The sequence below is a fragment of the Sinohyriopsis cumingii genome, chromosome 3 (assembly GCF_028554795.1).
Source record: "Sinohyriopsis cumingii isolate HCF-2022 chromosome 3, ASM2855479v2, whole genome shotgun sequence".
NCBI lineage: Eukaryota > Metazoa > Mollusca > Bivalvia > Unionida > Unionidae > Sinohyriopsis > Sinohyriopsis cumingii.
The window spans coordinates 21693902-21711441 of record NC_142963.1 but is presented as its reverse complement, the minus strand read 5'-3'; the positions used below and the strand labels follow the sequence as shown (position 1 = coordinate 21711441).

Genomic DNA, 17540 nt, shown 5'->3' with positions numbered 1-17540 from the left:
CCCAGAATTCAAGACAAAACTATTGCATCCTTTTAACTGCAGTGTTGAATTCATTTGATTTCCTTCAAGAAGATCTGCAAATTAGCTGCTGTCGGACTGGTACCTTTCTTATTTGGACAATGTAGAAATCTTTAAAAGGTCTTTTGCTGAAAACCTCATGTCATAATGATCAGCCATTCAAGGGCAGTAGTGACATCTAGATTTTTAATGCAGCAATATTGGATATGTGAATAACACCATTTTTATTTAGGAAACATGATCTTAAAAAGTCTTTATTCAAAACCCCATGTTGATATAATCATCCATTGAGGTTTGAGTCACTTTCAGTTAGGACCAACTAGACACTACAATAAATCTTCTGATCCTTATGTTTAAATGACTTTGCATTTAAGAACAGCGGTGAAACAAAAGATTTTCAAGATGGCCACATACTGGATGTCAGATACAAAAAAATGAAATTTAGGAACAAAAAAAACAATATAAGAAGTCATTCAGTGTAAACCCAAAGCTGACGACCGTTCATTCAGTGATAACATGATTTTCAAGCCGACTATTGTGGTGGCCATAATGGACCTCAGATTGGCACCATTTTCACTCGGCACCAACTAGACGTCAGATCAGCACCATTTTCATCTTGGATCAATCAGACATCATAACAAGTGTTTTAGTAAAAACCTCATGCTGATATGACCATCCGATTAGAAGTAGTGATAACAAGTGTTTAACACGTTAACCCCTAGCGACGACTTAACGGGGCAGGAGGTAGTAGCCTACTGCCGAGCTCTGTAGCATCAAGGTCATGCATGATACACTAAAGTGGGTGGTATTATAGTAAGGTAGACAGATGTAGCTCTACAATGATACCAAATAATCTGGAATATCTAGTTGCACTACAAAATACAGATTTAAAAAACTCATCTTTTGGACCCGACTTTTTTCAACCGAAAATTTGCCCATGGTCGGAATCTGATTTTGTGCCTGGATTTTAGACTTTTGATCTTAGATCAAAGGCAAACCAGTATGAACTGCAAACAGACAGATGAGGCTCTGCAAAAAGCAGGATAAGATAGGCATTTGGAATAAAGAGTGGTCTCGATACAAAAATAATGGCTCCGTTTAGCAAAATTTTTATAAAAAAACCCAACAAAAATTCAACTTTTACTATTCTGTTCATGTTCAAGTCAAATAGCCAATGAAAAACAATGTTTCTAACACAACCAGACAGTATGTTATTGAAAGATCACTGGGGTTTTGGTGTTTTCGGATCTATTCAGAAATAGCTTTCAAAATGCGTTTCCTACTTAATTTTCAGGCAAAAATGACAAAAACCTCCAGGGGTTAATGTGTTAAGATAACTGATGTGATGCCATATTAGATGTTAGATTGGCACCATTTTCATTTCGAACCAATTAGTCATAAGAAGATTTTTGCTGAAAACTTCAAGACCTCATTTAAATAACTATCCAGCTAGGTGGATAAGCAAGAAAAGTTTCAAGATGGCTGCATTTTGAAGTCAGACTGCCACCATTTTTATTCATAACCAAGACACCATTAAAAGTTTTCTGCCCCATGATATGACTTTCCATTTAGGAGTAGCAATAAAAAAAGATTTTCAAGATGGCTACCATGGAGGCCATACTGGATGTGAGATCTGCACCATTTATAATTTAGGTACCAAGAAGACTTCGTAAGACTCCTTCTGAAAACCCCTTGTCAATAAAATTTTCCCTTTTGGATCGCAATAACAAGGTGGCCATACTGGACACTAGGATGTCATGATTTTTGTTTAGGACCAACTACACATAAAAAAATGTTTTAATGAAATCCCCATGCTGACGTAACAATCATGCTGGAGTAGTAGCGATAACATGATTGTCAAGATGGGCACTGCCATGGCCATACTGGATGTTCAAGCAGCTCCCATTTATAACCAACCAGACACAGGCATGACTGAGTGTAAAGTTTCACGGCAATCCTCAAAGTAGTTTAGAACCAACCAGACACAGGCATGACTGAGTGCAAAGTTTCACGGTAATTCTCAAAGTAGTTTAGCAGGAGTAGTGATATCTTGTGCTACATATAGATGGATGATGGATCTTCTATGATTAGGAGATTCAATAATTGTTGGAGCAAAGGAATTTGTTGATATGCTTATCTTCAGGTGATGACCATAATATTTACATTGTTTTATGGCAATCCATCAACAACTGCAGGAGTAGTCATGTTGATGAGATTGTATCATACATTGATATAAGACAAAAAGGGCAATAGCTCCAACAAACATTGCTGAAGCAGCATGATTTGTTGATATATGGATCTTAGGTGATGACCTAATATTTCGTTTCATGGCAATCATAAAAAACTGCAGGATTTGTTGTGCGATAAAGTGCCACACAGAGAAGGATGGATGGACAGATGGACACCCCCGCCTCTATAACAAGGGGTATGACTAAATGATGCATTGGTTAAATAGATATATTTTCTAGGCATTAGAAGATTCTCACCCTAAGTTAGAGAGTAATTAATTGTATTTAGATCCTCAACAAAAATAGTACAGAGTACAGATTAGTTGTTGAGAGCATGTCAATTTTTACAAATCTTGCAAAGGCATGCTATTACACAACATATTCATATGAAATAAATAATGTGTCCTACATTGAACTGGTAGACCAGTAAGATGAATTCAACTGGGAGGCCACGCATGAACAATTAGTTTTGATGCTCTTAAGAACTTTCTTCAATGGACCTCAATATTGTCAAATTTCATTATCTCGTCAGATAAACAATACCAAGAATCAAATACATAGAAGTATATATTGACAAAAACAACATCTTATGCCAAAAATTACATTCAGCGGCATATTCATTAGTGTGTTCAATAAATGAAAGGGCAATTTTATAAAAATCCTGTCATCTGTTCAAACTAACAGACTCTGCTGGAAAATGTTTCTCATCGTTAGTGAAATGTTTAATATTTTAGGGTGGGCAAGAGAGGTAACTCTAAAATCTACAAACATGACTTGGATGAAGACAACGAAACTATTAAGCCTGTATGATAAAGGGTTTTTAGCTTACAAGCGTTTTGCAACACTTTATAAAGCTGAGTGGGAGCAATTGTAAATATTTAATGTTTAAACTTTAACGAGCAGAAGTGGCATCTGATATTGAGAAATTTAAAGGACATGCTGACAACTGAAAATAATATTTAAGAAAATGATGGTCTTAATGAAATAGCTCTTGGTCATGAAATTCTTCCTAAGGTGCATACAAAATGTATATGTAGAAATGCAAAATATAGCTTGCTATGCATGTAACAGCAAGGCAGCAGTCTTTAGTAGAAGTGAGTGCTTATATGAGAATTATGTGAAGAAACTGAAGCTACGTGTCACACTTCAAAAACAGTCACATAGTCTCATCAAGGAAATCACAATGGTGACCAACAGGGATCATTTCAAAAATGTGCCATTATCTTTTTAATTTATAACATATTTTTCATTTATGTCAATGAGACTATAAAGTTATGTTTTATATTAATTCAATGATTAGTACATTCATAAAAGTATGTAGTAAAAATTTTTCACAAGTTTGCTCAAAGGTGAAATAAACAACTGAATGAAGTCAAAATGGCACACGAGTATTGACTATTGCTACTGTAAACAAGTATGGGAAATCAAAAGTCCAATTGCACTGATATTCACATTCTGGCATTTGATTATTCACTGAGATCTGAAGGTCAGAACAGAACTGTTTTATTTACGACTGTTTGAATTATGTTGAAATATTAAAAATTAATTGTTTATAATTGTTCTGAGTCAGAGATGTTTATCCGAAATGCAAAAGGACACTAAATAAATGAAGATACATGTATACATGCCAACCCAAAGAGAGATATAATCATAATTATTGCTAATATAAGTGACAAAACAGGGTAATTTGGGCATAAAAAGTGTAATCTATATAATACAAACCAGAAGTACAGCACAAATAATTTTTTTTTATATCTTTACAACTAACGTGGTTCTGCACCTGGTCACAATTCTTGTCACAAAGGGCAAATCCAGATGGATTAGAACCAAGATACAAACATAACATATACTAAAAAAGTGTTTATATTCACCACTCACAACTAGTCTGCATGTGTAACTTTTGCTGAATGACCGTAAACTGGAATTCTGCAATTATCACAGTCAGGTGCCCAGAGTAATGTATTATATTATTCGCATGTTCTTCTTTTAAAGATTATACAGCGGTGTTGATTTTTCACTTTTTCTGATCTGACAAGTTTAGAAGTTTGAAAAGATCCATCTGCTCTAACATTTCCGTCATATAACATCCAAAGCTCATAACGAAAAGCGTTTCACTTAACATATGACGCCATTTTCTCGAAAAACAAAGACTGGTTCACTACGTGATCAACGAAATGAATATGTTAGGCAAAGATCCCTTTTGAAAAAAAACAATCCGTTTTCTTCGAAATGGGACATACACAGTTGCTATATATAGCAAATAAGGAAAATACTTTTATGCTATTCTTACGCAGCAGTCACTTTGTTTTAAAGAATAGTCTCAAATTTATGAGTATTCCACTCATAAATTTGAGACTTATCTTTAAAACAATAATAGATAATAATAAATGACAAAAGCATTTTTGATTGCTGTATTTTTATTTTACTTTTTGATGCAGCAAAAAAAAGCATAATCTATATGCAGTCTCACAGTAAACATGACTTGATGAAAAAAAGCGTAATGATTAAGCCAAAAGCGTAATGGTTGGCATGTATGACTATTCTTTCAGTTATACAGAGCAAGGGTAAGAGTTGTTAAGAGAAGAACTTGTTATTTCTGAAAATATATTCAACGAACGTGGCAGAGTAAATAATCAGTGATTTAAACTTAGTATTTTGGGATTATGTGATATTAGTCAAATACTTGATTATCTAATTTCTGTTGCATTATTATGAAACTTTCCATGACTTTAGTGATAATCTACCTTCAAAAGGGGGCCCCTGAGTAGCCAAGTGGTCTAAAGCACTCTCCGTTATGGATCACTGCCACCTCACCTCTGTCTGCGTGGTTTTGAGTCTAGGATTCGGCTAATGTGGGTATGTGAAAAAGCTTGCCAGTAGATTCTCATGGGTCGGTGGTTTTTCACAGAGAGCGCTTTAAACCACTCGGCAAATCTGGGCCCCTGCAGGAGCTTAAGAACTTGTCAATGCTGCATTGTAGGTTGGCTTCAGAGCCAGCATTGAGGGCACAGTCATCAGCAAATAAGAATTCCCCGATGGTGTCTGTCATAACCTTGGTTTTCGCTTGAAACCTGGGGTTGAACAGTTTTCTATCTGTACTGTACCTGATGCCAACTTTGGCATCTCTGTCTAAAAAAGCATCAGTCAACATGACGGAGAACAATAGACTAAACAGTGTCGGTGTTAGAAAACAACCCTGCTTGATGCTATTGGTTATTGGGAATGGCTCAGATGTCTCTCTATTGTCCTAGACTCATGCCTGCATGCCATTGGGGAAACGCTGCACCATGGATATAAATTTTCTCTGGCAAATGTACTTGGCCATTACCTTCCACAAGCCTTCTCTGCTGACAGTATCAAAGGCCTTTGTCAAGTCAAAGTAGATGGAGAAGAGGTCGGCAATTTGCTCTTGACATTTCTCCTGTAGCTGCCTTGCAGCAAACATCATGCTAATGGTCCCACATTTCTTTGGGAATCCACACTGGCTTTTTGGCAGAGTCCCTGGTCAAGGTGCGTAGTGAGGCGGTTTAGTAGGATTCTGATGAGTATCTTTCCTGCGATTGAGAGCAAGGATATTGTTGCAGTCCTGGCGGCTCCCTCTGTACTTATACAGGTGGATTATGGAAGTGCTTTTGAATTCCTGGTGGGCTGTCTCTTGCTGCCACATCAGTAAAAACAGTTGGTGAAGCCTTTCTATCTGGGCTGTGCGCCATTCCTTGTAGACTTCAGCTGGGATGGAGTCTGAATTAGGGACTTTGCCACTGGAGAGCAGACATATCATTTTCTGTGTCTTGAGCAAGGGGTGGGTGGGTCATCCAGTGCTTTGATGATGGGTAATTTGGGGAGACAACTGATGGCTTCATCGTTAATGGAAGAAGGGTGATTCAAAATGCTGTCAAATTGTTCAGCCCATCACTGAAGAATCTTCACTTTGTCAGTAGTTAGTATGTTCACATCTGCACTGAGAAGGAGGGATGATGAAGAGGCTGTAGGTCCATACACTTCTTTCAGGGCGTTAAAGAAGTTTTTCATGTCATGCCCATCTGCGTAGCACTGGATCTCATCAGCTTTGTTGCTCAGCCATGTGTCTTGCATCTGATGAAGTTTCTGCTGTACAGTTCTATGTATATTGCTGTACACATCTTTCCTGGAGGTGGACTTGAGGTAGGTTTGGTGGAGGTGCGGTGTTTCTCATCCAGCAACTGCTTGATCTCGCCACAGTTCTCAACAAATCAGTCTTGGTGCTTTCTGATTGAGGGTCATAGGATTTCTGAAGCTGTGCTGTAGACCAGTTCTCTGAATGCTGCTCAGTTGGTCTCCACAATATGATTGTCTAGAGGGATGGATTTCAGACGTTCTTCCAGGGCATTCATGTGAGACTGTTTGGTGCTGGTACATGTCAGCTTGGTGGTGTTTAGTCGTTTAGGAGCCTTCTTTCCATGCAGGCGTCTTTTGGGCTGAATGTGGACACTGAACTTGGTGATGATGAGGCGGTGGTCTGTCCAGCAGTCGGCACAACACAAGGACTTGGTCACATGCACATCCTGCCTGACCCTCTCCCTGACAATGACATAATCAATGAGATGCCAGTGCTTAGAGCATGGCTGCATCCATGACATCCAGTTTCGCGTAGGGAGGCTGAAGACTTTATTTGTGATCAACAGTTCATGCTCAGTGCAAATCTGGAGCAAAAGGAGACCGTTGCTATTAGTGACCCACTCAGTACTTTCCTAGCACTCCATCCCAGGCAAAGTTATCACAGCCTACTCTTGTATTTAAGTCGCCAAGAATGACGAGTTTATCTGCCATTGGAATGTCAGGGGTAGTATACATGGTAGTACAGACACTATCAACATCAATCATTATGAGACAGAGCCTAGATTAACTTTGCTTGTTTAAAAGACTCACAATCTTTGCTGTTCAGGACGGACAGCAGCAACAATATTCTCAAAATGGCCATTACGGAAAACTTATTACAGACACAAAATGCTAATTTACATCCATATGGACCTTGCATGCATACATATGGCCAGATGCAAGCATGCATGCATATAATATAGGGTTTAATGGCACGATGGCACACATTCTTGTATGTACTGGGTTTAACATCATGTTAACACAATTGTGCCTTATATTCTGCTAATTAAAGGTAATGTTCTAAATTCTAAATGAACATTTATTCTGCTTTGTAACTATCATCCCCACAGATCAAGGGAAGTGTTGATTACAACAAATGTGTTCATGAACGAGCAATGAAAACTATGTAGGGTCCATGCAAGGGAGTGATTCAGGAAAAAAGTCAACCACGAATTTGTCCTTTCACTGGAACACACCCAATTAGCAATGTTCATGTCACTGTATAATGATATGATGCCATATCGCTTACCCAATTTCATTTGAATACAATGCATTAATATCTTAATAACGTTGAATTTTGGGTCAATTTTCCTATAAATAAAGAAGGTAGGAAGTCAGATAATTAGGTTCAAGTTTTTTAGTAAATACTGCTGTACTTTATAAATAACTAAAATTACTTTGCTATCTTTGGAATTCGCACTGAAAAATCAACCCTAATTCCTGAACAAATGCAGCCAAAAGTATAATTTATGTAGCATAAACCGAAATGAATCAGGACTCGGCAGACATATCAAACTTTTCATCTAATGAACAGTATGAAAGAGGATTTGTGTTTGTGAAACTGTTACAAATATTTTAGTGTCATCTATTTTCAAGGTTGCCATTACATGTTATACAACTGTCATAAAGCAAAATATGAAAAGTTTATCTTATTTTATCATTACTTCAATCATTGAAATTTACAGTGACTATTTTGAACATCATCCATTCTTAACTTTCATCACCCACTTCTCACTGTTTTCTGCCAAATCTGATTGATTCTGGCTGGAAAGTGAAGTTGTTTCTCCTAAATATTAGAGTCCAGCATGGACCCTGTGGATGGATAAAACATGACTGTATATACTGAAATGGGTCTAATAGAACTATCTTACCATTCTCATGTGTCAAGTTGAGCAAGACTCGAAGAATAGCCAAGCTACAGCTTTGAATGACCCAACCAAAGGACTCCTTATCCACCTTGCCCGTTTCTACATTCTCAGACATTGGGTAAACTGATAAACAGATATGGCAGGTTCGAATTGCCCTGAAAAAATAACAGCTACATTAAAATATAAATCAACATGAGTACCGTGAACAGAACACAACAAACCAGCACCATGTTTAATAATCCTCAATGCAGATACTGAAATTTCTGCATAGAAACTATTTTTCTTCTTTCATTCAGAGTGACCTTGACTTTGCACTTTTGAATTAAAAATTAAAATGAATTTTTTCTGCTAACTCCAAGTGCAAGTCACTCACAACGTTTTGGCAAGGTCTTTGATGCTGTAACCATTCTTCTTTTGTCAATGACCTAAACCTCTGACTGTTTGATCCATGTTAAGTAGGTTTTTTTTCCCTTACCCCTAGCACAAGCCAGCCACAAAATCTGGTTGCAGAATTTAAATTATTGTGTAGAAACCAGTTTATAATTCTTTCTGTCACAGTTACCTTGGTCTTTAAAATTCTGACTTTGAAATCAATAGAGTTCTTCCTTACACCAAGTAAAAGCCATTCACAGTCTGGTAACCAGAGAAGATGTAGAACTCGTGTTTTTGTGTAAAAACCATATGTTTTTGTTCTAGTCAGAATGGTCTTGACCTTTGGAACCCAATATTAAATTGGTCCCTCCTTAATCCAAGTGCAAGCTATCCGGATTGGAAATTGTAGATGGTGGAGAGCTTGAATTATTTCTTCCTTCTTTAAGTTAATGACCCTGACCTATGAGGTGTTGAGCCTTAAATTGATGGGGCGTGTGTGTTTACCGTACCACATGTGCAAGTTATCCACAAAGTTTGGTAACTGTAGATTGTGGACATCAATTGTTGTTTGGAGATCCAGTTGGTAACAGATGGAAGAATGTATGTATGTATTTACAGACAGATGGACAACATCATAACATAACATGCTCAGTGTTTTGGCAGGCATATAAAAAAAAACTACATCTCTGTTGATTCCACTTTCATCCATGTCCTATTGTACAATTAATGACTTTTGAGACAGTTGCTATGGGCCCTGTGTGGCCCGAGTGGACTTATGTGCATGCCTCTACCAATCGCTGCCATCTCACCTTTTTCCATGTAGGTTCGAGTCTTGGGCTTAGCCAATGTGGGTATGTGAGAATGCTTTCAGTAGCTTCCTGTGGGTGGATGGTTCTTAACTGGTTTTTCCTTGCTTCTTCGTCCATCAGTTATACTGGATGCCATGTACAGCCTATCGCCACTGAGAAATGGCATTATAACCAAAAAAACGACAAAGTTATTGCTGGGATTTACCAACTTTTGAAAAATTATATTCACTAAATATGCATGGTCAGGCAGAATATCATTATTCTGACGCTGATATGGCTTTGCAGCAACGTCAGTGAAAAGGCAGTAATTTGTTTGTATGATGTCTTTAATTCTCTCATATTCCTCTGTCTTAATGCAGAGATGTCAGGAATTTTCTGTAGACGGGGAGGTCCCCCACACCTACATTGGGGGTGGAAGGGAACATTGCCAAAAGGTTGTTGTTGTTGTAGTTGTTGTTGTAGGGCTTAACGCCATTTTTCAGCACGCGATTGGCTATACATGGCGGCCAGTATTAATGGTGGAGGAAGAACCCGGGAAAACCCCGGAAAGAACCACCGAAGGGAGCTGGTGGGTGACAACATTATCATGAGGCATATGCACATTGAAAACCAGCATTTAATGACTCTGTATCATTCTTTGACAACAAATATATACGGTATCTGCATACCTAATTTAGTTTTCTGTATTGGAATTTTGGTTCTTTTTTTCCTCTATGAATCCTTTTGGATTTGCCACAGTCTCGTTATTACATATTTATATTTGTTTCCCCAGAAAACCCAAAGAGAACTCATTAAAAATGTGAAATCTTAAGATAGTATGTATTCAAAGTTTCAAGAATCTGAAAATCAGCAGTTTTCTTGTCAACAAAAAAGGGAATCTGCAAGCAAGTCAAAATTGGAATCATTTCTTAAAGCAACTTGAACTAAATAAATGTGTAATAGCCTTATAATGTCTTCAAGTGAATTAAAAAAGACTGAAAACCTGTTTTCCCATGTTTTTCTTATCTAGAATAACTTGGCTGTAAATTGCCCCTGAGTGCACATTAGAATTCACCATACACTGATTTACTCCGAAATAAAAACACAATCCACGGAAATCAGAGAACATAAATCCGTGTAACTATTCATTGCTGCATCCTTCATGTACTTGACAATTGAGTAGTAAATTAAAAACTAAAATAATACTTAACACTTCTTGATAATACGAACAGGTTAATCCATGTTTACAAGTCCATAACAATCCAGAAGTTTATACCTCATCAGCTGATGATCACACCTATTAAAATTGCATACCTTGTCTTTGAAAAATTACCAATTTGTTATATGGTGTGCCAATTTTGGTCAAAAAGTTGACATACATTTGCAGTGAAACATATTTTCGAGCCTTTACAATGATGTCACTAACTATATGTACTATTTTGGTCCTGCTTGCAATGCATCTTCCAGTTTGGATTATGTGTCTGACCAACTTAAGTCAAAAGTGAATTTCAGGCAATGGGCATTAACCTAAAATTTTCAAAAATATCTATAAAAAATATATGGTACAATTATTGCTCTTTCTAGAAATGTACGTGCTGAGCATGTATTTGTCTGAATCAGAGAAGAAAAGGTAATTTAACATTTTGCTGTGCCTTTACTCACCTTAAAATGTGCACTAAGACAAGGCCACATTAGATAAAAACCATCAGTTTCATGCAAGATGTTATCATGTGAACACATGGTATAGTGCAAAACAAAAAAGACCTGGTTTGATTGCCGAGTCTAATGTTAATGTCAAAAGCTGCTAAGAGTTATCCCCCCCGCCTGAGTATAGCTAATTTTCATTTGCTCTATAGTATCTACAGTAGCAGACGATCCAACTGTAATGGCATAAAGAAATCAATTATCTTCCATTTTGACATTTATGAACTTGCTGCTTGTAACAAGATGTTATGCTCCATAAATTTCTGTCATGGCTGTTCAATCAGCTTGCTATATCGATCTAGGAGACAAATAAATTGGAACCTTTGGATAGTTTCTGCAAGAAACCAGAGCTCATCTCAATCACAGAGATGCTTGTATTCAAACATTAAATCTACCTTAGTAGAGCTTGACTGAGATCACTGGAAACATGGATGACCAAGACTAAAATGTAACAAATCCTTACTTTGAAAGTTTGTGTTTAAAAAAACCCCAAACAACCCAAAATACCCACCCACCCCCAGCATTGATGTGGTATGACAAATTGCAGGAACTGCACATATAATCTGCACATCTTTTCCACCATTGGTTTTGAGGACGTGCATGACTAGAGATTGCTGCTGCGAGAAACCTATAATCCCACGTTCTGGAAGCATTTCTGTTAATGTGATGAGACATCACTTGATACATTTTTAAATAACAATTCAACACTCCCCCCAATATGAAAATACTTCAAATGATCAATATCATCAAAATAAATAAAAAATAATGTAAAAATGCATTCATAAAAAAGTTTACTTTTTTCTGTCAGTTGTAGTCTTTAAAGTGTCTCTGAAAGCATAAACTGATGAACGGGGTAACAGGCAGGCGGACAGACGTATAGATATAAAATACATTACTCCACTCGAGCAGCAATTCATTCATGTTCTGATTAGCCACACTTGTGATAAGATGTCAGGTAAGCCTTTGGAATCTTACAGCACCTTGATTGTGATAAGATGTCAGGTATGCCTTTGGAATCTTACAGTACCTTGATTGTGATAAGATGTCAGGTATGCCTTTGGAATCTTATAGCACCTTGATTGTGGTAAGATGTCAGGTAAGCCTTTGGAATCTTATAGTACCTTGATTGTGATAAGATGTCAGGTATGCCTTTGGAATCTTATAGTACCTTGATTGTGATAAGATGTCAGGTAAGCCTTTGGAATCTTATAGTACCTTGATTGTGATAAGATGTCAGGTATGCCTTTGGAATCTTACAGCACCTTGATTGTGATAAGATGTCAGGTGAGCCTTTGGAATCTTATAGCACCTTGATTGTGATAAGATGTCAGGTATGCCTTTGGAATCTTACAGCACCTTGATTGTGATAAGATGTCAGGTGAGCCTTTGGAATCTTATAGCACCTTGATTGTGATAAGATGTCAGGCGAGCCTTTGCAATCTTACAGCACCTTGATTGTAATTAGATGTCAGGTAAGCCTTTGGAATCTTACAGCACCTTGATTGTGATAAGATGTCAGGTATGCCTTTGGAATCTTACAGCACCTTGATTGTAATGTCAGGTAAGCCTTTGGAATCTTACAGCATCTTGATTGTGATAAGATGTCAGGTATGACTTTGGAATCTTATAGCACCTTGATTGTGATGTCAGGTAAGCCTTTGGAATCTTAATGCATATTGATTGTGGTAACATGTCAGGCGAGCCTTTGGAATCTTACACCATCTTGATCGTGATAAGATGTCAGGTAAGCCTTTGGAATCTTGCAGCATCTTGATTGTGATAAGATGTCAGGCATGACTTTGGAATCTTATAGCACCTTGATTGTGATGTCAGGCAAGCCTTTGGAATCTTAATGCATATTGATTGTGGTAACATGTCAGGCGAGCTTTTGGAATCTTACACCATCTTGATCATGATAAGATGTCAGGTAAGCCTTTGGAATCTTATAGCACCTTGATTGTGATATGTCAGATAAGTCTTTGGAATCTTACAGCACCTTGATTGTGATAAGATGTCAGGTAAGCCTTTGGAATCTTACAGCACCTCGATTGTAATAAGATGTCAGGTATGCCTTTGGAATCTTATAGCACCTTGATTGTGATAAGATGTCAGGTAAGCCTTTGGAATCCAATAGCACCTTGATTGTAATAAGATGTCAGGTAAGCCTTTGGAATCTTATAGCACCTTGATTGTGCATGTGTTGTTGCTATAATGCTTTAACAAATTGATGGGTGGCAATTTAGCTGATCAGAAAATTTCGAACTTTGCAGTTATATAATAAAAATAAATATTGTTCAATGGAACAGGAAAAAACATACATTCTGCAAAGAATTTCATCATTATGTGACAGTGGTTCCCAAAGAAATTGTTCAATTTCTGAAAATAATACACTACAATCCATTTGTACCAAAGTGGCTTTGTATATATTTTAAAGGAGACCAGAAACCAATGGAAATATAGAATAATAATAAAAGTACTATAGCAGAAAACCTTATTCCGAAATATCATCTGCGACCGTAATGCCAATATTAAAATATTGGCCTATCTTCTAGGAGCTGAATTTCCGTGACCTCATATGCAAAATTTCCGCGCCTATTCGGTTACTTTCGGGATGTGATGTCATAGCAGCTACTCCAGCAGCCCAAGTGGGAGTTGCCAGAGTAAAAGACAATACCGTTTTCCGTTGCTTACGGGTGTTATAGAACATTAAGAAAAGCCTGTGGACAACTTTTTTTTTCTTTTCTGAAAGATAAAGGCATAATGAAAGAATGGATACATTATTACAAACGAGTCGATTTCATAGCAACACCATAAAGCACTCTGTGATTGTTACATTTCTCAAAGGACTGTTACAAGAGGGATTCTGAAAAAATGGCAGCTCAAGGATACGCAAATGCTAGGCCTAGACTAAAAGTTGGCGCTGTTCCAGACATAACATTGAATATTTTAAATCCTGGGAAAAGTGTTAAACGTGCGAGTTACGAAAGTAGGCAGAAGGCCGAGTAAGTGACCACAAAATGCAACAATCAATTCACAGACCTTTTATCTAAACCAGCAGTGCTAAAAATAAATTTGATAGTCCGACACCCTGGGCCCCTTTGGTTTTAGTTCCGGCCCATCCTGTATTTAAAGTGAGGTGCCTGTCAGGTTTGTCGAAACAAAAATTGTTTGCCTGAGGAAACTTTGATGGCGCTGGTGAAATGAGTAAATGTATTTTCAAGATGTTGACATCCATGCCTTAACACGGCACAATCTAAATCAAATCACTACTGTCCAAGGTGAAATTTAGATCTGATTTTAATCACATGGAGGCTTTGCCAAAAATAAGATTCTAAACCTGTCGTGTTTCAAGAAAATACAATTTTCAGTAATCTTATAAAAAGTACAAATTTTAAAAAAAATCATTGTATACATGTAGTATGTATAAACGGTAATCTGTAATGTTTGGAACTGATATAAAACTATTCCTTGGGCAGCTTAAATAGCAGCGATTAAAAGAAAAGAGGTCAAAGTTTCACATTAAATGGCTGACAATAGAAACGGGGGGGGGGGGGGGGGGAACTACTGACCCATTCCCCAACCCCTTGCCCCAATGTGCGAGCGCCCATGGGACGTACCTCTTCTCCATGTGATACGCCTTATTATTCCCCCAGGACAAGCCCATTTTGCATATTCTGGTCAGCTCTGGCTAAATTGCAAAATAGCTAAAGTTTTGATTTAAGTACGCAAACAATAAAGCTGGTGTGACTAATGAACATACTCCTTATCCTTGCATTGATCTTGTGAAAAGGACTGCCCGTCAGACATAGTTCAAAGAAACCATGTTCAACAGTGTGTGTATGTGTAAGCACCAGCAATTGATTGCCAAATAAACGATGCCTATTTTGTTGTTACTTACGATGCCATGGATTTCAGGTTTAAGTCTTAATGTATGTAACACTGTTTGCTGAACAAAATATTTATTCAGAATTAGTTCTTTAGGGCCACATATACTGCATGGTATATTTTGTTTTATTCCTTGTAATTTAATCATGGTAATTAAACTTTACATATACGGTAGAGGAATGTCAGGTGTTAACTGGCCGAGTTTCTTTGACGGAAATGGAGATGCGATTTTGTTTGCAGAGAAAATTTCACAGTGATCATTCATTTAAGCTAATTGGTGACAATTTTATTCTTTTAATTTTTTTATACTATAGTACTGTTGTAGTTGTTTAAAAACATCTGAAATTTACTTGAATAATGTTTAACTTTCATGTTCTATTTACTGAAGAAGAAAAAAAAGAAAAAACTGTTGTGTGATATTAATTATTTCATCCAGTGCCGGATTTAGACGTGTGTACGTGTGATTTGAATTTTTAACGTAGCTTTAACAATTTTTCAGTCATATCACTACGATGTCTGCAGTGTGGCAGTTTAGACTGTGGATTGCATACGTTATATCTATTTATAAATGGGTCGGGATTGGGGTTTTTTCTTCTGACAAATGAAAATTGACAGACATAATGTAATAATCGGGACTTCGCTGCGAAAAATGTAGAGATATTACGAGATCGGGAGGTAGATGAGGAAATACCCCCAAAATCGGGAGGTTTTCTCCCGGCTTGAGAGTTGACAGGTATGAACAGGAATTTCAGTCAGGGCTTGAGTTTATTTAAGTCACCAGCCCGGGGCCTGTGCCTAAAAAAATTTCTTTTAGCACTGACCAGTACAGTACATAAACTATTATATCAGACTGCAGATTCAAGTTTTGAATGTGCAACCCAAATGTGGTCTCCTTCCGTCTGCCTCGCTTGCCAATGTTTATGTTTGTATTCGAGGACTGGCTAGTAATGCGTCACGGTACCACGTGATCTGTCGTCTCATCAAAACTCGGCAATTTACGGAATTGTGGTATCTTCCATGCAATAAAATCACTACCCGCTTATGATATTTAATTTATAAACATGACACATATAAGAAAAATTTTGATTTCTAGTCTCCTTTAAGACCTTAATGCCAACTCTGGCCAAATTCTGATGAGCAGATGCTGAAAAAAGTCACGAATTTTTTATTTTTAGCAACAGTGGCCATATTTGATGGTGCATCAAACCATTTGTATACAAATGAAATGTCTTTATGCCAGGATGCTTTCTGTCAATTTTGGTAAAGTTCTGCCAAGTGTCTTTGAGAAGAATTTGTTGAAAGATTTATAATTTTAGTAATGGTGGATATATCTAATGGCAGACTGGCATCACTTGTACAAATGTGACATATGTCAGGATACCTTCTCAAATTTGGTCAAATTCTGTTCAGAGCTTTATGTGAAAAGCCATTTAAATTTCTTTCTATCTGCAGTAACAGTGACCACATCAGATGGACGGTGGGCAGCATTTGAGCAAAATTCAGCATTATTTGTATAAAGCTGAAAGCCATCTATGACAAGATGCTTTCAAATTTAGTCAAATCTTTGAGGTGGTTTTTAAGATTAAGCTAATGAAATGTTTTCCTGTTTTTAGCAACAGTGGAGATATGTGATACTGGATCAGCAATATTTAAATAAATTTTAAATTCTTCATGCCAGGATGTTCATTGGTTTTTGAGAAGACAACATTTAAAGATTGTTCTATTTTTTGTAATGGTGGCCATATCTGATGGAAGATTAGCATTTTAACATCTCTGAAGAAGCTTTGTGCCAAGATGCTTTCTGACAAATCTACTCAAGATTTTGAAGAGCAGTTCATGACAGGTAGTTATAAACAGCAAATGTAAATGGATGGCAAAGAAGCATACCATAAGCTATACAGGTAGTTATAAAAAAGCAACTGTAAATGGATGCCACCATAAGCTACATAGGTAGTTATAAACAGCAAAAATGTAAATGGATGCCACCATAAACTCCAAATAACTTGGACTTATAGCCAGATTAGTTAAAAATTGATAAGTGACTGGAAAATAAATGTAAATAAAAAGTTTACAAATATGACTCAAGAATTAAACAAGAAGTCCATGACCTGCATGTTGATCTCATGATGAAACCACTGCTGTAAAACATGCAATGCCAAGATGAAAAGGGAAGAGTGAGCACATCACAGAATGATTTGTCATAACAATTCATCCGATGTATGAACAAAATCATTAAGTGAAGCAAATTATAAAATTTTAACCAAAACGCAAATTTCTTATAACTGACACATTTATCTGGTAGGCTTGCAAATCATCAATACAACTGTTCTAATGAGTCATTCTAAATATAAACAAACTGCATAAAGCGGCATAGGAAATATAATCAAACAAAAAAGTCCATCAAGCAGCTTTGGAAATATGATCAAACAAAAAATCCTTCAAGGTGCTTAGGAAATATAAGCAAACAAAAAGTTTCATAAAAGGTCTTGGGAAATATAGGCCAATGAAAATTCCAGCAAGGGGCTTAGGAATCAAAGGCC

The 17540-nt window shown here is 37.0% G+C and overlaps 1 protein-coding gene across 1 annotated transcript in view; it reads right to left on the bottom strand.

Moving 5' to 3' along the window:
* The window catches only part of LOC149802521 (uncharacterized), a 99827-nt gene that overhangs the window by 16450 nt on the left and 65837 nt on the right, over window positions 1-17540 (bottom strand). The window contains exon 11 of the mRNA XM_089951761.1: window positions 8255-8406. Within this exon, the coding sequence (XP_089807887.1) occupies window positions 8255-8406 (152 nt within the window). The remainder of the gene's footprint in view (window positions 1-8254; window positions 8407-17540) is intronic.